Source organism: Sorex fumeus, unplaced genomic scaffold, assembly GCF_029834395.1.
Source record: "Sorex fumeus unplaced genomic scaffold, SorFum_2.1 ptg000122l, whole genome shotgun sequence".
NCBI classification, from domain to species: Eukaryota; Metazoa; Chordata; class Mammalia; order Eulipotyphla; family Soricidae; genus Sorex; species Sorex fumeus.
This window is the reverse complement of record NW_026606179.1, coordinates 23,090,706-23,114,542: the sequence shown is the minus strand read 5'-3', so window position 1 is coordinate 23,114,542 and position 23,837 is coordinate 23,090,706. Positions and strand designations below refer to the sequence as shown.

Genomic DNA, 23,837 nt, shown 5'->3' with positions numbered 1-23,837 from the left:
CTACGCCTGGGGGTGCTGGGGGGAGGGGGCACCCTGCAGATGAGGAAACTGAGGCTTACAATGGCTCTGATGGGGAGCGAAGATTCCCACTGACACCTGGGAAGCCTCTAAATAGCCAACTCCCTCCCTCATACCCCGTTCACTACTGGGCCCCAGCCACTGTCCCCCTGCCAAGTTATCCTGAAAGCCCTTAAAACAGCCTCACATGGGGGGTCCTGTTCCAGCCCCCCACGCCCCCCCACACCCCTGCACCATACCCCTGCCCGGCTCACCATGGCACCATACCCCTGCCCAGCTCACTACGCCTCACACCCCTCCCGGCCCATCATGTTCTAGCCAGGGCAAGCTGCCCTCACCCCTGCACCATAGCCCTGCCCAGCTCACCACACCTCCCCCTAGGGCCCACGCGGCCTGTGCGGGGCACACAGCATGCTCTGTCTTGGGCACACACACACACACACATGCCCTAGTCCCACCTCTGCCCCAGCTGGTGCCCTGACCCACCGGCTCTGGCCTGGGGCTTCGTCCCCCAGATCCCCCTCCTAGGCACCACCCCCTGAGCAGAGCATACACGCAGCTGCAACAGCTGCTCCCGAGCAAGCTGCCCCCCCACCCCACCAGCCTGCCCCCCAGCTGCCCTCCCCCCCCCCCCCGCCCCTCACCCCCACACCCCAGCATGGGGGCAGGAGGGAGGAGGCGGCTTTGCTGCTGCTGTTTCAACAGCTCCGCACGCCACGCTGCACGTACTTAAAGTGCAACGTTTTGATAAGTTTTGACATATGAGTACATACACGCAGCTTTTTAGTAGCTAGGGGCTCCCGGAGAAAAAAACCTGGAATGCGCGGAAGACCATAAACAGAGGAAACGCACCCACCCCTCTCTCCCCAGAGACTCTCCATCTCTGCACTCGGAAGCAGAGATCTAAAGTGACACCGGATCATATGGAGTTACACGCTCCGCTTATTTCCTGTCATTAGAGAGTCTTCAAATACCCTGAATCCACCCGTCACTGTAAGGCTGGGGAGTGGGGGGTTGAGGGGGGGGGGGGGTCATCTGCTGGTGGAGGCTGTGCTGGTCAGACACCATCCTTCCCACCCCCCCCCACTGCTCCCAGCGACCTGATTCCCCCCCCAACCAGCAGGTAGAGGGGGCGTCTGCATGCCCACCACAGTCAGAGCAGGCGAGTCCTGAGTGACCCGGGGACCCTCTTAACACCCTCTTCAAAGAGCACAAGCAATGGATTCATGAAATCTGAGACACTGGGTGGGCAGCCTGACCCATAAGCTGTGCTTCCCCCAAGACACATTTCTTTAAAAGCTGATCTACCAGGGTAGGGAGATACAGCAGGTAAGGTGCGCTTGCCCATCACGAGACTCACCAGGAGTCCCTCCCTGGTACCCCCAGATAGTCCCCCCAGACCCCACTGGGGGGTCCCTGAGCACCACCAGGTATGGCCCCAAACCTAAAATAATGACAATGATTTTTTTTTTACAAAGCGCCAGGGGCCGGAGAGATAGTACAATGGGTAGGGCACTTGCCTTACACACAGCTGACTTGGGTTGGATCCCCGAGCGAGCGTCACCAGGAGTGATCCCTGAGCTCAGAGCCAGGAGGAAGCCCTGAGCACCGCCAGGTGAGCCCCCGCCCCCCAGCAAAAGAAAAATCTTATCTCCCAAATACAGGGGATCAAGGTGTTATCAGGTCCAGGGCCCCGAACTTCATTCCCAAGGCACCGTGTGCATGGCCTGTGCCAGGCCCAGCTCTTCCGAAGTGGCCCCGGGGCCCCTAAGCACCATCGGGTGTGGCCTCTAAGAGGAACAAATCCAGGCCCGGCCTGTGCACTGTGGGGAGGTCTGTGGTGCTGCGGGCGAGACCACCCTCCAGCTGTGTGCCCCCCTCCGCCACCCCTTCCCCCACGCACCAGCTGCTGCAGGAAGGGCCGACTCCCCACCCCACCCCCATCCATCCACCCACCCACCCCCGCGCGCGAGGGGGCCCTCCCTCATTAGAGGCCAGGGGAGCTAGCACTGACGCAGGGCACTGGGGCCACATTCGTCAGCCCGGAAGGAGGCTGTCAATTAGGCAGCAGAAGCGGAGCGCGGGGGCGGGCACTGGGGGATTGTCTGTGCTTTGTCCTTGGGAGCAGGAGGCAGGAAAACAAACGCGCAGGTGGATGGGGCTCTCTCCTGCCAGTAGCTCGGGGCGTGCTGGGGAGGACGAGGGAGAGAACGCAGTGTGGGCGGCCCCTCCTCGCTGCCTGGCACCGCCGCCGGGCGCCCCCGCCCCCGCATCACGGAGCGCTGCCGGCCACTGTCGCAGGGCCAGGCAGGGTCACAGCTGTCATGGAGCGACACAGCTGGGCCTGAGAGGGTGCCTGGCGGCCTTCTCCGAGACCCACCCCGCCCCCGCCAGGCAGGCCTAGCAGCTGCTTCCCCAGGGAGCAGCTCAGAGCACGCTCAGATTCTGCACCTCAGAAATGAAGGGCAGCTCGGGCCCACAACAAGCGCATGGTTGGGCTGTCAGCCCAGCCTGGTTTCCATGGCGCGGGAGGTCACAGGGGACCGGGCACTCTCAGGAGCGGGGCTGGGCCTGCCTGCCTGGCACAGTGCCATGCCGCCGCCCTGCGTCTGCAGCCCCACCGCCTACTGCGGGAGCGCCGGGCACGTCGCCAGTGGAATCGTGGGTTTCACGGTGCATCAGGAGGGCCCCCGGGGAGGCCCTCCTCCCACAGCCCATGACACTGCAGGCTGCAGCCCCCCAACCCCTGCACAGTGAAAACCCAGAGGGAGGGTCACGCACACAGCCCTGAGTTCAGTGGGAGGCGCCCTGTGGAGTCCCGAGCAGGCCAAGAAATAAGCCCCCAGGGATCTTTCAAAACTTTACAAGGGGCTGGAAAGACAGTACAGCAGGCGGCTGGCTTGCTTGCATGCGGCTGACCTGTGCTCCATCCCTGGCACCCCATATGGTCCCCTGAGCCTTGCCAAGACTAAGCCCCGAGCACCGCCAGGGGTGGCCCCATCCCTCCCAAACGAAAGTCTCACAACTAACCCAAACTCCAACCATAGATCTAACCCTAAACCTAATACAAACCTAGAGCTGCCCCCAACCCTCACTCTAATAACCTCTGACCTAATTCTTTTTGTTTTTTAACTCTTTTTTGTATTGGTTTTAGGGCCACAGCTAGCAGTGCTCAGGGGTTCCTCCTGGCTCTACACTCAGGAATGACTCCTGGCGGTGATTGGGGGACCATTTGGGATGCCAGGGATTGAACCCAAGTCAGCCACGTGCAAGGAAAAGCAACCTCCCCGCTGTCCTATGACTAGACCCCATTTGACCCCATTCTAACCCTAACCCTAACCTCTGACCCAATCCGAATCCTAACTCTAGATCTAACCTGAACTATATCCCAGCAGCCCATCCCTAAATCTATCCCTAGACTTAAACCTCACCCTACCCCTTAGCTTTAAAAAAAAAAAAATTGTTTTAATTAAAAAATCTCCAGGGCGCCACCAGTCTGTCTCTTACCCATCCACCCCACTGCGAAGACAGCAGGGGGCACTGTGGGCTGACAGAGCACCCCAAGTTCTCAGGTCACACAGCTGTGCCCCAGCCACAATCCCACACTGCCCCATCTAGCCCACTCACCCCTTCCTCCCACACCCCCCTGATGCTCCAGCCGGGCCCTGACCTCACGCCCTCTGCTCGTCTCCCACCCACAGAGAAGAGACGAGTACTCAGTGCGCCCCCAGTTCCCATACCCTCATGGATGCCAGCCTCGCCCCTCACGCTAGAGGCCCCTCTCAAGGGTCTCAGAGCAATCCCTCTGTGTGAAGCCCGGGGTGGTCCCAGGAATGATGCACTGAGCCTGCTACACCGGGTACCTGGTTAAAGTCCACCTTCTTTTTTCTCTCTCTCTCTCTCTCTTCTGGATTTGGGGCCACACCCAGAGGTATTCAGGAGCTACACCCGGGTCAGTGTTTGGGGAGGTCACTCTCAGCAGTGCCAGAGGGACGGGGGCTGGAACCCATGGAGCTCTCTCCAGCCCAGACACCTGATTTCAGGTGCGTCCCTCAGGAACCAGCCCGGGTTTCCTGCTTTCCTTCACAAGCGACAGATGCCAGCTGTGTGTTTGGTGGGCAAACAGCGGGCATGGGAAGCCCGTTCCCCTCACCCTTCGGGCTTCCCGCACGCCCAGAAAGCCCACCCCCACACGGGACGCCCACCCAGCATGCCCAAGGCAGCGGCCGGCAGCTTCTGCATCCAGCGTCTATCTGTTCCCTGCTGGGTTCCAGGGTTCTGGGGGCCGCTCCTGACGCCCCTCAGCCCAGTGGTGAGCACGCGAGTTTGCTGCCCAGGCCTGGTGGCTGAGTGCTGCTCAGCCTGGAGATGCAGGAGGGCTCCTGGCACCACATCCAAGCATGCCTGGGCACCCTGGCATGGTGGGGACCAGACCCAGGCCCGCCCCCAAGGCCAGGGTCCAGTCTGAGTCACGCACAGCATGAAGGTGCCTGTGCCAGCCCCACAGCAAGTCCTAGCAATGCCCCCCCCCCCCCCCATTTCTAAGCAGGCCCCAGGTGGAAGTGCAAGGGGGCATAGGAAGTGCAAGGGAGACCCAGGGCTGCTGCTCTCAGCTGTGTGGCTGTGGACGAGCCTCTCTGAGCCGGGGTACCTGAGTGAGGACAGCTCCCCAGGAACCCTCAGTGTCCACCCCCAGGCAGCACCTGTCCCTCTGTCCAATGGACAGGATCACAGGTCACCATGCCCGCACCCTGTGGGAGGCCCAGTTCGGCAGGGCTGTAACGCTACCCCACCCGGTCATAAGACCCTTCCAGCCCTGAGAGGCAAGACCTGTTCCACCACAATGGCAGGTGACTTGGCAGGTGGTTCTCCTCCTTTTCTCTCCTCCCCAGGACAGATGGGGCGGAGGCGGAGAGGCCGGGCTGCGCTGCTGCAGGAGCTGAGACCCAGGGAGACAGCTCTGGGGCCTATTCTCCCTCCCTACCCAAGCTGCACTCCCAGGAGACCTAAGAGATAGAGGTTCCCAAGAGCAATGACTTCCGGAAATGAGTGGTTCATGAAGGCAGAGAGAGCCCCCCACCACACACACACAGCCCACCCCACTTTATCCAACCCTACCCACTTCCTGCCTCCAGGAGAGGGGCTGTCTGGAACACAGCGGGTTGGGCAGAGAGGACAGGGGTCCCCTCCCTCAGCAGCACTCAGATTAGGGGCCCAACCTCGCGGGGATCCACAAACACCTGGTCCCTTCAGGTCCCACCTCCTGGAGGCTGAGACAGGCCACTGAGTGCCCCAGGACATCTGTGTCCTGAGTCACAGAAACACTTGTCCCTAAAGCCAAAGGCCCTAAACCAGGCCCAGCAGTGTCCACCCAACCAGGCAGAATGTGCAAAGCCAACAGTGGGGACCCCAAGGCTGGTCACACTCCCTCTTGGAGAGATCCCATCCTGAACCACCCTTCCCTGCAGGGACCCCTGGCCCAGCCTGGTCCTGAAGGCTGAGTTCAGCCCCGGGTCTTAGCCTGCTCTGGTGCCCACCTCTGCTGGAGTAATACTGAGAGGGGGAAGGACGACGATACTGAGTGACCAAGTCAAACGGTAGAACTGCTGGTGGGGGGGGGGGGGGGGGGGGGTCCTGTCTTGTTAAGTGTTAAATGACACCATCACAGATGTAGTGTTAGAGTGGTAACTTCTGTCATTCTTGAGCCTGCACCCTGTCTTGTGTATATTTCTATACATTGTAGCTTTCTCAAGAAGAAAGCACTTTATAACTTACCAAATTCTCAGTAATAAACAGTCCCCCAAAATAAAGCTGCGCTGAGGCAGCTAAGGGCACTCCCAGAAGAGCAGGGTCCTGTCACGCCCAGTCCCAGAGCCGGGGTGAAGTGACCCCAGAGGATGGAGGAAAGGAACAGTGGGGTGGCAGTGGACCAGGCAGACCCAGCACCGTGGGCCAGGCCGAGTGCACAGGTGGAACCGGGCCACTCACTCCTGCCCCTGGCCAGCACTAGCTGTCATCCAGGTAGCAGTGCCACGTCCGGGGCAAGAGGGGCTGCTGCCGGACTCCAGCCTGGAACTAGAGGCACGACCCCTCCGGTATTAGCAGCACAGCCCCCCGATATTAAGAGTCACGCACATACCCTTTGGGTTGGGGAATGTGGCATGGGGGTGGGTGGAAGGGTCAGTCTCAGGCAGCTCCCACTGTTCTCTCGGTGTCCATGTCCCACCCTGCACTGACTGAGAGCATGGGGGCCCCTAGGAGATCCTGTGGGGTCGGAGCTTGGGGGTAGCCACACCCCATGAGCAGCGGGGCGGGAGCAGCCCCTGTGCCCACATGGAGGCCGCAGGACAGCCACACGCCTCCTCTGTACAGCCACTCTGGGGAGCGGATGAGACCTGGGGTCCCCTGCACCCCCACCCTTCACCCAGAGTTCCTGACGGCTGCCCTTGAGCTGTCGAAGCTTATGGGAAGAGGGTTCTGACACATGCAGGCACCAGGCCAACGGGCAGACAGACGGACAGACAAGTACAGGCTCTGGGCTGATGGGCAAATGATGGACAGACACACACTGGCAGATTCTGGGGCCTGTCGAGTCATAGAGCGTGAACCCTGCCTGTGCTCTGGCCCCGGGCAGTGGGTGGGGGACAGGGGAGAAGGTTCCATCACCTAGGGGGCACCACGTCCCAAGCAGCGGCCACTGACCTCATCTGCGTACTGCACGTCGTCTACGGCGTACTTCTCCTTGAAGTGTTCCCTGGAGTGGATCCTCAAAGAGAAAGAAGCACAAGAAACGGCGTCAGGGTGCAAGCAGGCAGGAATCACACCGGCTCCCCGCCCCGCTGGCCCACGCATGTCATTCCACGCTGGACAAGGGCCGGGGTGCAGAGAAAGGCAGCTGCCCCCCTCGACCCAGCCCTGGAGTCCATCAGGCGGGCCACCAGCACTCTCCACCCCAGTTCCAGGAGGCCACTCGACAGGGAAGCGGAAAACAGTGTTTGCGAGAAGTCGCTGGCCTGCCATGCGGAGATGCTCTCGGCCTTAGCCATCATGCCCGCAGCCCCCGCAGCAAGAGGCCACCGGCAGGCACTGGCCAGAGCGGGCTGGGCCGGCCAGGGACCATGATGTGCCCCTTCAGCCTCCTGAGGGGTGCATGACAGAGGAAGAGCTCCAGCCACACGGGGATGGCAGGGACCAAGTTCAGTGCCCGCATGCCCCACATTCCAGCCCTGCACTCACGTGGTACCCGAGTCACAGAGGCCCACAGCAGGTCACATGGGGCCTGCAGGGCTCTGGGGAGGGGGGAGCCAGCAATGGGGGACACAGAGGGACACAGAGGGACACCGGAGAAGGGTGGGCAGCGGCCAAACAGCCTGAAACTCTCCCTCAAGCAGGTACTGCTCTGGCTGGGAAGAAGCGCCCCACGCCCAGGTTCAAGGAGCAGCCAACCCAGTCTCCAGGGCCCTGCCCTGCTGTATCTTCATGCCAGCACTGGGTCCCCACCTATGAGACCAACACCTGACTGGGTGCCGGGGGAGGAGACAAGGCACAGACGCCCATGGCACCGCTGCACTGGAAACCTCCAGAAAACAGAATCCCCAAGCACGGGCCACAGGCTAGCTGACCACCTACATGTGGTTAACGAATAAGTGACCGGCCAATTACTGCTGTCACCATCATTTCCAGCAGCGGGAGCAGGCCTGCAGCTCCTGACAGTCCTCGTCTCCTTCACTCTGCCTTCCGCACCGCACCACCCCCCCCCCCCCCCCGCCATCCCACACAAACAGCGCAGCCCTCAGCACAGGATGGACAAGGCAGCCACTGCAAGGTTCTCCCAGGCCAGCAGGGCTGAGGCAGAGAAGAGCAGACAGCTTGCAGGCAGTGTGAGTGCTGAGCCTGGGGGCTGTCCCCAAGGAGGGGGGCACAGGGAACGGAGCACTGCTGAGCGCGCCCAGACAGGCACCCCACAGAGGCTTCTGGCCTGCCCAGCACCTCCACCAGGAGCTCCATGCGCCCGTCCTCCGCAGAGACAGAGAGAGCGGGGGGAGGACAGCTGACAAGCAAGAGCCTCCTGTGATCCCACGGGGCGGGGGGGGGGGGGGGGGACGACAGAGGCTGTGAACCTCTCCCCCACACACACATACAAACATCCCACACATATACACACAGGCACACCCCCAGGCCCCCAGGCCCAGCTAGAGTCACACACAAACTCTTGGGGGTTGGGGAATGTGGCATGGCCCTGGGGAAGGGTCAGTCCCAGGCAAGGCAGCTCCCACTGTCCTCTCGGTATCCGTGTCCCACCCAGCACTGACCAAGAGCACCAGGGGCCCTGGGAGATCCCATGGGGAAGAGCTCAGTGATAGCCACACCCCACGCACAGATCATGCAAAATACTCATCCCACCTGAATGCACACCACTCGTGCACACTCAAACATCCGATACATACACACACATGCACATCACACATGTACACACATATACACATCCCACACGTGTGCACAGCACACACACATACACACATATATGCACACACAACCCGCACGTGTATACAATGTACACCTCCCACACATATCTAGACCCAACAGACACATACACTTTGCACATATACACACATAACACATGCCACATGTATACACACATGCATACCACACACATGTATACATGCCCACCTATACATACACAGCCCACAGACATACACACCCCCACATATGCACATACACCCACTCTACATACATGCAAATCCACACACACACATACCCACAAATACAACATACATAAATATATACATGTGTACACACACCCACACGTATATACCCATAAAACACATATACACACATGCACACTCATATCACCTGCATATACATACACATATCACACACATATAACATGTACACAGTCTACCCATATTCAGGCACACACTGGCCGCCAGACCCAGGCCTTGCACCGTCAGAGCAGTGCTCGGGGTCGCAGCACCCCAGGGAGGCATCAGCAGTGATTCCCTCCCCCAGGGCCCAGGCTCCGTGCCCAGGAGTGGAACACAAGCTGCCAGGGTTCACTGGGGTCCTGTAGCAGTCCAAATCTGCGGACCTCGGGGGGCTCTGAAGACCCCAACAGCTGAATCACAGGCATTGTTTGCTGCCTGCTCAGGAGACCCCAGACAGACCCCACACACAGACACACACAGACACACACACACACACACACACACCCCAAGCCAAAGTTGTCACAACTAGGCCTGTTCTCAACAAAATGGCAAGAAACATCCAAAAGGCACCAGGCTTATGTAAACAAAGATGCCAAACAAAGACAAACCAGCCGGGAGGTGGCCCAGTTCTGAGGCACCTGCCTGGCGGGCGGGCGGCGCCCACACGGCCAGAGAAAGGCCCTCAGAAGCTGCCACACGGGTCCCTGGGAAGGGGGGAGGAGCCGGCGTCTGCAGGTCTGCCGGGGGACAGGCAGCCACGCTGGACAGGACAGCTCTGCAAACAGAGAGCCCGTTCCTGAGAGACTATGGGTTGTGGGAGCGGCCGGATTTTTCAAAAGGCATCAGAGAGATACTGCAAAGCAAGCCCGGGAGCTGAAGGGCAAATGTTCAGGCTGGAGGGTTTTGATTGTCAAGGCAGGTAATCCCATCAGCCTCGCCCCAGCCCTGTTGATCAGGAGCTTCTGGAGACAGCCACACCACAAGGAGAACTGGCCGCTCCTGACCTCAGCCCCAAACCACCAGCCTTCACCTGGGGACTCAGGCTGGGGGAAGGGAGGAGGAGGAGATCTGTGGGGGCCTGGGGGGTGGGGGGGGCGGGAGAGGTAAGCCCACGCTGCAGGAGGGCAGGGGGGCAGCATGGCTGGGGCAGTACCCCTGGAGTGAGCCGCGTGTCTGGCCAGCCCGGCCTGCACAGGGTCTTCCCAGGCCACCAGAGCCCGTCGTTGTGCCTGGACAATCGGCTGGCACGGCCACATGGGGACCGGGCACGTGAGAACTCTGAACAGCAGCCCGGAGGCCTGCCACAGCCCAGACGCAGACACGGGTGCAGAACTTAACGCCTGCTCCAGGGGAGACTGCCGCTGAAAAGCCAACAGCAGCCTGGCCACCCCACCTGGGCGCTCAACCTCAACTTCACTGCCACGCGGTCCCTGAGGACCCCACCTGCACCCATTCCCCACCTCCCCCTCAGAAAAGCAGCAGTTGGGCAGGGTAGCGGGGGAGGAGAGGGGACAAGGGTGGGGAGCGACAGAAGAATCAGCGGATGCGCCCCGCATGCATGAGGGCCTGAGTTCAGGCCTCCCCAGCCTCGCGTGGTCCCCAGAGGACCCCCAAAGTGAGCCCTAGCAGTTCCGAGCCAAGCTGGGACAAAGCCTTGGAAGAGGCAGTCCAGTACTGCCAGGCCAGGGCACCCCGAGCACCCCAGGGGTGGCCCAGAGAGCAGCAGAGACACATGGAGACACAGCAGAGCCCCCCTGGCCCCAGACAGAAAGGTTGGGTAAGGTCTCCGGACACTTCTCTGCCCCAGCGCAGCCCTCACAGGGAGCAAACCGGAGCCATCGAGTCAGCCCCCAGAGCCCAGGGGCTGGGGCTGGGGCAGGGAGGATGCCGAGGGCATGCTCAGGGTTGGAGCAGATACATTCTCCACCCACAGAGCTCCTCGTGGGCTGGGGCAGTCACTCCCGTCAGCTGGGCCTCCTCTCCCCGGGCAGCTGGACATACCCCAGGGCCCCCGAATCTAGCTTCCTGCCGGTCACTTCCCTGCACAGCTGGGACCAGGGTCAGGCTCAGGGCTCTGCCTGCCCCTCTGCCCTACCCCCAGATCCTTACCGACTCGTCTCAGGGTATCTCTGGGGTTCCCCTAGTGCTGGCTCTCAGTGCCATCCACCATGCAGCCACGGAGCAACCAGCAAGCACAGACCACACGCCACTGAACCCAAGTCCCGGTTCCCCCAAGGAGCGGGGGAGGGGGGGTGGCAGCCAGGAACAAAACAGTTTTGGGAGGCCAGAGTGAAGGGTGGTGGGCCCCCTGCAGCTCCCACCGGCCACTTGGGACAGCCTGGGTCCAATCTAAGCCTGTTCCCCCACAGGACCCAAGGGGCCTCCTCACCCACTTGCCCGCCGCCCACACAGCCTAGGTGGGGCACCCACCATCCCAGCCCCACCTCCCAAGTGTCCTCGACAAGGACAGCTGCTTCTTGGGGGCCCTGAACTGGCAGGATGGGCCCAGGATGGATGGCGGAGGGTCCCGAAGTAACGGCAGAGGCCTCCTCTGTGGCTCTGCTCTGTCCTCTCTGCTGTGTTCCTCAAGGAGGGCCCAGGACGCAGCCCGACCCAAGTCACCCTTCCCTGGGGGGCAATCGCAGAAATGCCCTGCAGATGTGACAGTCCGTGGGGAGTCCCACCTTAGGTACCAGACTCCAGGGCGGGATGAGCACACCTCTAAGGCGCATGAACACAGCCTGTGGCCTAGACAACCCCTCCCAGCCAGGACACTCTCCCAGCCCCGTTCTCTGCCGCCAGCCCCCTCACCCCCTCCCTGCAACCGGTCCATCCCTGCCCCAGCCTTACTTGCCCATCCAGGTGGCGTGGCTGGCCGGAAGCTTGGGCACAAACAGGGTGGACTTCCCGGTGCCAACGTCAATGGTGCCATAGCAGCCCGGCTCGGTGACCCCAAAGGCCCAGTGGAAGAAGGACTCCTGTGGTGGGAAGAGGAGCCCTGGTCAGTCAGCAGCAGGCAGGAAGAGGAGTGCGTGCAGGGAGGCGGGGGGGAGGGGGGTGTCACAGACTCCACGTCTCAGAACCCCCCCACCAGCACCCTCGCACCCCACCATGATGGGGGGCAGCCTAGCTGGCTTCACTGAGTACCCTGTGCCCTGCAGACCCCTTGGGTGGGTGGGTGTGGGGTGGGGCACTGGACCTGGGGCACCAACCCACTGACCCGCAGGCAGGCCTCGTGAAACCCTGACTTGGACAACCCAGGCCGGGTCCCCCCAACCACAGGCTCCTTCCGTCCTTCCCCGCCCCCGGGACAGCGGGTGGCTGCAGTGTTTGGCCATATACACGGAGCGACAATGACGCTGGAAAGGTAGGAAGTGGAGGAGGACATCTTCCAAAATTAACCTTGCGGCACATCAGAAGGGGAGCCAAGCGCTGAATTTAGGAAGTTGGCTTTTACGCCACCAGGATCTGTAAGCGCCGCGAAGCTTCGAGGCGGGGCCGAGAGCTGTTTAGATCCGGAGCCTCCAGGCAGGTGTGAGGAGGGCCAGGCAGGGGGTGCAAAGCCAGGCCCAGCCGGGGGGCAATCGCGGGTCACTGCTGGCCACCTGCAGTCCCCACGCCACACCTCACCTGCTCCCTGACTGGGACACCCATGGGAACAGCCCATCCCCTCGGCTGTCGGCTCCCACGGAGGCTCTTGGATCCCCACGGGACTGGGTCCAGCTCTGCATCTGGAACCAGAACCTGGGTCTCCTGGTTCACACCAGCTCTGACCCTGGCACAGGGTTTCCTGTCTGGGCCGGGGAGAAGGTGTAGGTGCAACAGGAGGATCAACCAGGGAGGGGCGGCTCGGGGCCTCCCTGGCTCCGGTGAAGGGAGCTGGTTGTCCCCTGTGCTTGCTCCTGCTGCAGGAAGTAAAGGGGCCCGGACTCCCACCCACGATGATCGCCCCCAGGCTGACTTCCTGCTGCTGGGCTGTTCACGGCCCCTTGGGGCTCCCTAAGAGCCTCTTTGCAGTTGGGATGAAAATGGGACGTTCCCCCTCCTGCTCAGATAAGCCTCCAGGGCCACACACCTGCTCCCAGACCCCACTCTATTTTTTTTTTTTTTGGTGGTGGTGGTGGGCAGTTTGGGGGCCACAACTAGCAGTATTGAGATCACTTCCTCACTTCTGACAAGCTTGGTTTTTGTTTTGCTGTTCTTGTTGTTTTATTTTTTGGGTTTTTGTTTTGTTTTGTTTTGTTTTCTGGTGGTGGTGGTGGTGGTGTTTTTGGTTTGGGGATCACAACGGACATCTCAGGGGTGACTCCTGGCTCTGCACTCAGGAATCACTCCTGGCAGTGCTCAGGGGACTATATAGGATGCTGGAGATTGAACCTGGGTCTGCTGTATACAAGGTAAGCAAGCGCCCCTATTTTTAAACTATATTTTCTTTTTTTGGGGGTTAAGGGGTTGGGGGTACATCTGGCAGTGCTCAGGGCTTACTCCTGGCTCTGTGTCCAGGGATTACTCCTGGTGGTACTGGGGGACCACACGGGATGCCAGGGATGGAACCTGGGTGGATGGCATGCAAAGCAAATGCCCTCCCGCTGTGCTATCACTGACCACCCAAGCCCTACTGTAGACAGGAGGGGCCCCACGAAACTGCACCTCTGCCTCCTGCCCCCAGCCCATGACACCAATGCCCCCCCCCCCCGAGAACACTGCCCCCAGCGCCACCCGCCAGGACTCTGCTCCCCAGGGATGCAGGTCTGCTTCGGTCCAGCCGAGCAGTGGCAACAGATCTGCCCTGGCGGAGCAGAGACCACAGGCTGGGGCTTTCTGTCCCTCTGGGAGAGGGCCTCCCCAGGACCGCTGCGCCCCACTCACCTGCCGGAAGAGGACACCCGTGTCGGTACAGTAGCGCTGGGTCTCATCCCCGCCCTGCAGCAGCACCACGGCGCCCGCCTGCACGGCCGTGTTCTTCCGCAGACGCTCGCACAGGCGCTGCCGGTTCAGCGCGAAGAGCGCCAGGGGCACCTTCAGGGTGGCATTGCCCAGCCAAAAGGCAGGTCTGCAGGGACAGAAGCACAGAGACCCATGGCACCTTAGCAGCGTCCACACGGCACCAGCCACACGCAGGAGCCCACCCCCACCGTTGTGAACGCTGCCCTATAGTGACCTCCCAAACAGCCTCTTTGTGCAGCCGCCAGCATGCCAGGGTGAGGATGCACCTGTGAGGTCCCAGTCACCCTCGCGAGGATGGCCCAGGTGGCCAAGGGCAGGGTCAAGTGTAGCCCAGGAGGCGAGAGCCCCAATGTCCCCAGAGATCAGCTGGTACTGAGCCACAGCCCCGGGGGTGCAGGACTGGAGGCCAGCTGCCAGCAAGGGGTGGGCAGCTGCAGAACTCCCACCCCAGCGGTTGTGGAGAGCCAGAGCAGGGAGGTCTCTCCCCACTGCCCCCCTAACAATCCTGGCTGCCGCTGGCCTCTCCCCCCAAGCCCCCCTCATGCTCCCACCTCTCCCTGTCGAGCACCCCCAGGCAGGCCCCTCCTTGCCCTGCACAGGCACACCAACCCCCAACTCCGTCAGTCCTAGAGTCCCAGGCCCCTGGGGCCCTCCCATGCCCCGGACCCTGGAGAGGGAGAGAGTTCGCTCCACTCTCCAGAGGCCCCTCGGTCTGCCTCCCACCTCCTCAGCCCAGGGCTGGCTTCTGGAACCTTCCTCTCTGCACTCCCACCCTGGGGCTTCAGATACCTCCACCCCCACCTCCCCGCCATGACCCCAAATCCGAGCTGCCCCTTGACCCCACCCAACCTTTCACCCCCCGCCCCCCGCCACCCCTCACTGAAGGTTCCAGGCCTTTCAGCACCCGCCCAGGTCAGCCTCATTCCACGCAGACCCCCCCTCCTCCCCTCCCCGCCAATCACACACACACACACACACACACACACACACACACACACACACACCCCTCCCTTCATCTCCCCAGGCCCAGGGTTGCCATCTCTCTCTGTGAACCCACCTCCTCCCCAACACCTGCAGGGCACACCACTGCTCCCTGTTCCTTCCGCACCCCCAGAGGTCAGAGCATGGTACCCCCCACCACCCCACCTGACCGCAGGACCCGCTCCCACTCTAGGAAGGGACAGGCTTGCTTTTCCCAGGTCCTTCTGCCTGCTTCTCTGTTCGCCATGGCCCAGGCCCTCCTCACCGGGGCTCCACTCCCCCAGCACTGCCGGACACCCGGTGCTACGGATGCACTTGGCCTGGCTCGGGACGAGCAGAAGCTCAGTGCCCTGCCCAGCACCTAGCACCTGGCGCACAGTGGGCACCAGTGTCTGCTGATCCGGGCTCTGGACAGGACAGGTGTTCCCTGGGCCAAGAGAAAGAGCAGGGCTAGCAGCTGGGCACAAGATGGAGGAGGAGGCCCAGCCCAGAGCTGACCACATGCAGGAGAGGGCATGAGAGCCATGAGGACCATTGGGGGGCAATGGCATCCAAGCAAGAGGAGGAGGGCAGGGGGGCCCTTCTACCCACCCGGCTCCAAGGCCATCTCTGACAGCTCCCCTGCCCTGTTAAAACTCTCCCACCTGACCCCCACATCACACGGCTGGGCTTCCCCACTGTCCCCAGGCCACCCTCAGCTGTGCCCAGGCTGGACCCCATATGCTCCCTGCTGGGAAGAGCACAGGGAGGTACACAGGAGATCAAAAACCCACCCTGCTGCCTTCCCAGAAGAAGCAGAGATCACCCTGCCCCGGCCGCCAGCCCCCAGCCCTCCAGCCGCCTCCCCCCCCTGCCCCCCAGCTCCCAAGACACAGCCCTCGAAGATTCCCCTCCAGTTTCCTGCCTTTTTCAGCTTCCAGATGACCCATGGCGCTGGAGACCAGCCCCACGTGGACACATTCATGGATGCCATTGGCCTGGTCACTTCCCATGAGCGTGTGCTGCTTCCAAACAAGGGTGCTCCCTCCAGCCCGGACGCAGCCCAGGGTCAGCTGGAGGTGGCTATGACCGCTTCGGCCGGGGCCCCATCACACGCCGTCACAGGGCAGAGGAGAGCTCGCTCCCCGGCCCTGGCGGGGCTGCAGGGAAGTGAAAGCAACAGGGCCAGCACTGCGGGAGGGGCGCCGAGCACCCGCACCACTGTCCCCTCGCTCAGCAAGGGGCGCCGGACACAGGAAGGGACACCCTGCTGCAGCCTGGAGGGACACCACTCCGGGTCGGGAAGGCCCGAAGTGCCACTGTGTGGCGCCCGTGGCTGGAGGTGCCCGACTCAGCCCAGCCTGAGGAGCCCAGCCCCCCACAAGCCCTAGCTAGAATGCTGGGTTTCCTCTTCTAGAACTTTCTGAGGAACCTAAACCCCTCAGGATGCTCTGACAGAGGCCTGGGACCCCAGGGCTGGTCAGCTCCGGTCACAAAAGGAAGCTGGAGAAGCCCCTGAGGGGAGTCACTGCCCACCCACCCGCTCCCCCGGGCCCTGCAGGGCTGGGCAGGGCAGACACTAGGCCCTGAGAACTGCCCTTTGTTTGCTTTCATTTTGTTTGGGGGCCACAGCACAACCACGGCAGTGCTCAGGGCTTACTCCTGGCTCTGCACTCAAGGATCCCTCCCGCCGGGGCTTGAGGGGCCCTGTTGGGTGCTTGGGATCGAACCCGGGTCAGCAGTGTGCCAGGCAAACGCCCTTCCTGCTGTCCTATCCCTCTGGCCCCTGCCCTTTGAGTTCTGCGATGGCTGGGCCTGGGGCCAGCACGGCCGCTTTCCCCTGCCTGGTCAGCAAAGGCGTCACCAACTAAACCTCTCCCCCGCGCGCTCCTGCTGGGGCTGCTGCTAACTGAAGCCGGACTGAAAAGGCAAAATCCAGGTCAGCCCCCAGATCCCAGCGTGAATAAGGCACACTGCCCGGTAGGCAGCTGGGTGGCGCGAGACGGCGGGGGCCCACGACAGCAGGTCACCTGAGGCCAGTCCACTCCAGGCCATTGCTGAGACTCAAGCAACGGCCTGAGCCGCAAACACAGCAACCAGGAGGGGGTGAGCCCCCAACCTGTCTCCATACCCCCAAACCAGGCCCGAACCACCCTCCTCCCCTTTGTCCTCACGGGCCCCCTTGGACTCAGGGGGTTCTTTCCCATGTTACAGGGTGCTCTGCACAAGGATGGGCGGGAGCGTCTGCGTTCCCCTAACTTCTCAAGCAAAACAAAGATTCTCCTGCATTGGGAACCTGAGCGACTAACTCCCAGGGCACCCGCGGTGTGCAGGAACCGTCATGTTACATCATCACTGTCACAGAGTCATCACTGTGGCTCACTTTCCCTCATAGGAAAGTGGCCATTAGCCCTGCTGCCAGATTCTGGGACTTAACATGTTAATAAGGACGTGTCTATTACCATGAGACTTTTAACATTTTGGTACTAGGCTTCATGTGATGTCAGCTGTAAGTTGTTATTTCATAAAGTTGTGGGTTTATGGGGAGGGGGGGATGAGGGGGAGTGCCTCCCAAGTAGTGCTCAGGTAGTCTGGGAAGCCACTCAAGAGGGCCGGGGTTCAATGGGATCCACTGTGAGTGCTGCTCAGGCCCTGTGGAGAGAGGAAGCCCCACAACCAGCCCCAAGGTCACCCAGATGCAGGTCACCCTCGGCAATTCCGGGGACAGTGGAGGCGGGGATCAAACTTTCTCTCAGTCCCTTATACATTCTGTTTTTAAATGTCATTACAGAGTTCAGACCACAAGGTCTCCATGGCACCGCCTTTCCATTGCTGGGCTCATTACTGCACAGTGCCCAAGACCACCACCACCCCCCACCCCAATGACACTTTTTTGGGGATGGGAAGGGTCACTTTGATTTACAATACTGCCCTTGACAAGGTTTCATGAATACCACACCCATCCTACCAGAGTGTATTCCCCTCCATCACTGTCTCCGGGCTCCCCCCTCCCACCCCCCTGCAGTGCCCTTCCTTTATCTCCCTGCCCCATCCCCTCATCCGCTCTCCACTCCCACACACACTATGGGAAGTTCAGTTCTGTAAACAAGTTCTCAGGTTCTGTTGCTTTTGGCCATTCTCTATCTCCCCCCCCCCGCCCCCCCTCCCCCCCCACACACACACTCTGCCTCTTCCCCTTCCACATAGGAGAGAGCTGCCTCTGGATCTCTGACTGACACCCTCCAGCTCCACCCACACAGGGCAAACTGCATGATTCCATCCTTGCTCAGCAGTGAGCAAAGACGGACCACTGTCTCTCCATCCACTCACCTGTGCTTTGGACACCTGGTCCCTCACACACTTTTAGACTTTCTGAGAAGGGGACCATGGACTCACTGATGCCCCCTGGGTCTGCAGCACAGGAACCCCCTGTGGGATGTGAAGCCCAGGGAGGGAGGGGCAGGGTGGGAGGCCTGGCTGCTTCATGGCAGTCTCAGACTTCAACTCAGGCCATGCCTCAAGCAGAGACTCTGGGAGTCACTCCCCGGGCAGCTGGTCCCTGTCTCCCCCCGTGTATTCCCCCTCTCCTGATGACTGAGGGGGGTAGGCACCAGGCCCAAAGAAGGCTGGGGACAGCCCAGGGCACTTACCAGCCAGTCTGTCGCCATATCCCTATGCTTACCCTAGCTCCCAGGGTCAGTCAGAGGCCTTCGCTCAGGGACACAAGATCACCTAAGGGTGGGGACAGGCCTACTCCCGAAGTCCTTTTCCGCAGTACAACGCTGACTTCAGTGTGATCTGTGACCCAACAGGTACACACCCAGGGCAGTTCACCTGGCACTTCTCCCTGGGCAAAGGCCTCTGGGTAACAGGTCCCAGGGTGCTGTGCCATCACAAAAGATGGCTCTCCTGTGAAGCCTGAGCCCACCCTCAATGCCTTCATTCCTGAGCACTCAGCCCTAAGCAACCCCGGAAATGGCAGGGGCTGACTGCACACAGGGGTCCCTTCTCTTTGCAGCACCATGTCACCAAGGAATGGCCTGGCCTTGGAGCAGTGACTGAAGAGCCCTCAGGTACCAAGGTCACCAGGAGGGGCAGCAGGGCACAGGTACAGGGCAGAAGGGGCCACAGCCAAGGAGGAGAGGGGGCACACAGGAATCTCCATGCTGCCACCACAAGTTCAAGCAGGTTCTCTCCACCAAGAGCCATGGGAAGGGGCCCTCTCACGGAACCAGGAGTGGGGGCTCAGAGAAAACCCTCTGCCTCAAACTTGAAGGCTCTGGAGGCTGGAGAGATGGCATAGCAGGTAGAGCTCTTGCCTTGCATGCAGATGACCCAGCACCCCATATGGTCCCGAGAGGAGTGATTTCTGAGCGCAGAACCAGGAGTACTTCCTGACTGGCCCTAAAACCAAACAACTTGAAGGCCTTGCCCAGGAGAGATTCGGATCAACCATCAAACACTCCCCCAGGAGCCCCTCAAGTTACTGGCTGAGTCTGAGGTGCCAGCTGAGGGCTACTCCCCAAAGCAAGAGATGCATACCCCAGTCCATAGAGCTACTGTGGTCTCCTGCGGCCCTGGCTCCAGTAGGATGATGGACAACCAAGTCCAACACCCAGGGAACCCGTAGCCATGCCAAGATGTTGGGCAGCCTCCTCTCTCCAACTTTCTCTGTGCAATGTTCACAGCTGAGAGCTAAGCTCAGCTGGAAGCACACAACCTCCCTCAGGGGGCAATGAGGCGCCTCCCCAGGCCCAAAGTATCCAGCAGGGACAGCCCCATTCCTAGATTACACTTGCTAAGGAAGGCCAATCCACCCACCCCCACCCCATACACATACCCCACCACATTTCCCTTCTGATAACATGCATCGCCAAGACTTCTCTCTCTGCCTGACCCCATGGTCCAGAAAATCAGCTTTGCCAGAAGAGCCCTTTTTCCTGGATAGCCAGCTCTACACACACACACACACACACACACACACACACACACACACACCCAACCCAATCTCCAGCCTGGCCCTTTGTCTCACAAGAGGCAGCAGTCTCAAGGAGCCCTGAATGCCACTGGCAGGACCTTCAATGATCCAACTGGTCCAGACTAGAGACAACGTGCCCACCCCAGGACACCAGCCTATGCCCACTGCACACTGCCCCGTGAGACTCAGTCCCGGCTAGGGGAAAGGGTGTGGCCCTGTACTCCTTGGCATTTGCTAGACCTCTCTGCCTGAAGTAGTGCAGGTGCCATCCACGGAGCACACACTCCCTGCATTCTCCCTGAGCTCCAACTCATACCTTGTAGGGGCCTCAGTAAGTTCAGAGGCAGACCATGACTAGAGGGTACCTCCTAGCCCAGAGACCTAGAAACATCTGAGGGCAGGTGAGACATTTGCTTCTGCTCCTGGAAAACAGCGAAAGTCCAGAAAACATTTGAATTGTATGTTCTAAGCTCTCCCTATGGCAGAGCCTGGCACACGGCAGAGACTGGCAAGCTATGGCAGAGCCTGGCAAGCTACCCGTGGCATATTCAATATGCCAAAAACAGCAACAATAACAGGCCTCATTCCCCTGACCCTGAAAGAGCCTCCAATACAGCAGCATTGGGAAGGACAAGTAAGGAGAGGCCGCGAAAATCTCAAGGCTGGGACGAACAGAGCCGTTACTGGCGCCCTCTCGAGCTAACCAATGAACAATGGGGATGACAGTGCTACAGTGCTAAGCTCTCCTAACCCTGGGGGCCAACCAAGACCCCATTTTCTGTTGCCCCTCTTTCCCACTTGCCCACACAGCTCACCAGTTCTCCTACACACTCCCCCATTCTGATTTCAACTCCCACCTGGCATTTCAGGCATCTCCCTTTCGTACCCTATCTCCACCACACCTCCAGCACCCCCACGCTCACATACCCTTCCCATTACAGGGTTCCGCCTAACTCCCACAGGCCAAGAAAACGTCTGCTCTAAAAAGCCAAGCAGTGAAGACTTAAAACCTTAAAGTATTCCAGGTCCTGGGGACAAAGTCTGAGGAAGTCACTGGAGCGGTGCACACTCCAGCCCTGGGACACACCCATTCTCACCTCACCCAGGAACATTCTGAGCCCTCAACACTTTTCTCTCAACCTTTACTGGGACGTGCCAGATGAGTCTGGGCCATCTTTCCCAAAGTTCAGTGCACCCAGCTGTTCACACGTCTACCCACTAGCCCACTCTTTCAGGCGGCAGAATTTCTGAAGCCCCCCACCCCCAGTGTGTACACGTGAGACAGGAGGAGATCCGGGCCGGGCCCTGACCTTCTAAATGCAGGATGGGAAAAAAAAGAAAAATCAACTTTGAGCACCGGGCAGGCTGCAAGAAGTGGGGTGGGGATTTGTGGGCGGCTCCTCTGAAGAGATGACACCAGGACCCGAGAGGAGATAAGAAAGTACTCCGCCGGGGAGAGGATGCCAAGCCCGTTTCAATCACTGCTACCTCGGGAGCTCCCCATTGCAGGTTCCCCATTGCGGGCGAAGGTCGCCTTCCGCTTTGGAAATCGTGGGGGCGTGAATCAAATACCGACCCAAACCCCCACACACACCCACACCCGGCCGCAGCGGGGCGCGCCCCACACTCGCGGGTGTGGCCAGAGGGCCAGGACGCTCGGAGGGCAGCAGGGAGAGAAGCTGCGAACCAAGCAAGGCCGGCGACTTGGAGCCGGCCAGGGCCAGGACCCAGCCCCTTCCCCCGCCGCCCCGAATGTGGCCACACGGCGGAGCGGGAAGGGACGCAGCCGGGGAGGCCCAGGCGCCTCTGCGCCGCGGGGCAGCGACCGCGAACGGGGCAGCACTCACCCGGTGGTGGCCGCCATGTTCACCGTGGGCCGGAGTCACGTGAAGTGCACAGTCAGCTGAGCCCGCCACTATATCCCCGCGGGGGGCGGGCGGGGCGGAAGGGGCGGAGAGAGGGCGTGTCGGGGCGTGGTCTTGGTCGAGGGTTGCATGTAGTGGGCGTGGTCTGTGTTATGCTCCGCCCCTTCCCGACCTAGGCTCCCTCTTCAAAGCAAAGTCGCGAGGGGGAGGGCGGCGATCAAGCGAGCTCCCTGGCCGCCTTGCGGGCCGGTGTCTGAGCTTGGGTCTGCAGGGGCCTTTCCTGGAGAGGCGTGGGTGCCCCAAGGCAGTGGATTCCCTCATTCTGACTAAGCGCCCTATCTGTTCTCATCTGCCTAGGTAGCCTTGGGAAAGGAGTCTCTGACTCATGGGGCAGAGGTAAGTTGCTGAAGCTTAAGGAAGGACAAGGCTTGAGCAAAGAGCAAAGTCGTTAGAGAAGTGCAAGGCTCAGTGTTCTGGGGAGACGGTGTGAGAGGTACGACCTCGGACCAGGGCGTGAATCTGGACTGTGGAGTCTGACAGCCTCTTTCCAGGCTCTGCTCTATGGACCATGAGATGGAGGTAGGAAGGCCAGTGAAGGCGGGGTGGGGGGAAGGGGAGCTTGGAGAGGGGTTGGGGAAAGGGCACAGCTTGAAGTTTGGCAGAAGGGAGAACCCCCCCAGAGAGCACCCGCTGATTCATAGTAGGACTATGGTGCTGTGTGCAGATAGGCTTCTGCCGTGAGTCTCGGAGTGTGAATGAAGGTCAGGGAAAGGGGCAGAAGATAAATTCAAGATGAACTCCTGGGCTTCACCTGCCTTAGAAATACCAGCTACTCACTATTCACCATAGTCACTGTCACTGTCACTGTCACTGTCCTCCTGTTGTTCATCGATTTGCTCGAGCGGGCCCAGTAACGTCTCCGTTGTGACAATTGTTACTGTGTTTGGCATATCGAATACGTCACAGGGAGCTTGCCAGGCTTTGCCGTGCGGGCGAGATCCTCTCGGTAGCTTGCCGGGCTCTCCGAGAGTCAAAGTCTGGAAACAACCTGAGTGTCCAAGAAAAGGCAAATGGATAAAGACGCTACGGCACATCTACACAGAGGAATACTATGTAGCTGTTAGGAAAAATGAAGTCATGAAATTTGCCTGTAAATGGATGGACATGGAGAGTATCATGCTGAGTGAAATGACTCAGAAGGAGAGGGACAGATATAAAATGACTGCATTCATTATGGTATATAAAAACATATATAGAGTAGAAGACTAATATCCATGGCCAGGGAAAACAGGGGCTAGGAGGACTGGTCAATGGTTGGAACTAACCACAAGTGTGTGTGGGGCTGAGGGTAGGTAAGATAGAGAAGAGACCAGTGTGACAATAATAGCTGGGAATGATCACGCTGGACAAGATCTGAGGGTTATAAGTAGGTAAGGGGATTTTCTTGATAACTATTCAGTATCAATATTGCAAACCACAATACCTGAAAGGGGAGCGAGAGGTGGAGGGGAGAGTAAAAGTGCCTGCCATAGAGGCAAGCAGAGGTGAGGGTGGGAGTGGGGGATGATGAGAGGAGACCTAGGGACACTGCTGGGAAATGCACACTGGTGGAGGGATGGGTGTTAGAATACTGTAAGACTGAAATCCAATCATGAACAGCTTTGCAAAGGTCTATCTCACAGTGATTCAATAAAATTAAGTTTTTAAAAATGGGAAGGGGGGAAGGAAGTACCAGCTACTATGGCGGGTGGGTACCAGGCACTCACAATACTAGCCCATCCAACCCTCAGGACAGACAGGGAAGCTCTGTCTCCTGGTGCTCTTTGACGGATGAGAACCCCAAGAGGTGGGTAGCCTGCCTGAGCTCACATTGGGGGACAAAGCTCATCTGGTTACACTCTAGAAGCAATCCACCCTGGCTCTATAAAGGAAGGGGACCCAGACCCTCAAGGTTCCCAGCCTCAGCCCCAGCGGTCTCACAGCTAGTAGTAAGTAGCTTTTTGATTGAAGAGCCTCTTGTTCCTCTGTCAAGACAGGGACATGGGTCACCATGGGCAAGGGATGGGACATTGATAGTAAAGCATCAACTGTTTGTCCCCACAGACTCCTCAAACAGGACAAGGGGCTGAGTCGGACCATGAACAGGTTTGCGGGGGGAGGGGGCTAGCCTGCCTGCCTCAAACCACACCTTGTTATTGCTTGGGTTCTCCCAGCAGAAGACCCCCTCTGTGCCCATGACACAAGGGGTAGAGCCGACAACAAAGGTGGCACTTCTGTCAGCCCTTCCCATCATCTCTACCTAGAGATGGCCCAGATCTGAAGCTGCAGGAAGTTGATAGAACTCCCCCCACCCCTGCCTGCCTC

At 60.0% G+C, this 23,837-nt stretch overlaps 1 protein-coding gene across 1 annotated transcript in view; it reads right to left on the bottom strand.

The window, feature by feature from the left end:
* The window catches only part of PEPD (peptidase D), an 84,535-nt gene extending 63,063 nt beyond the window's left edge, over nt 1-21,472 (bottom strand). Inside the window, exons 1-4 of the mRNA XM_056136099.1 lie at nt 21,456-21,472; nt 13,593-13,809; nt 11,574-11,701; nt 6,721-6,784 (exon numbers count right to left, since the gene is read on the bottom strand). Coding sequence (XP_055992074.1) covers nt 6,721-6,784; nt 11,574-11,701; nt 13,593-13,809; nt 21,456-21,472 — 426 coding nt within the window. The remainder of the gene's footprint in view (nt 1-6,720; nt 6,785-11,573; nt 11,702-13,592; nt 13,810-21,455) is intronic.
* Between the last annotated feature and the right edge of the window lie 2,365 nt (nt 21,473-23,837).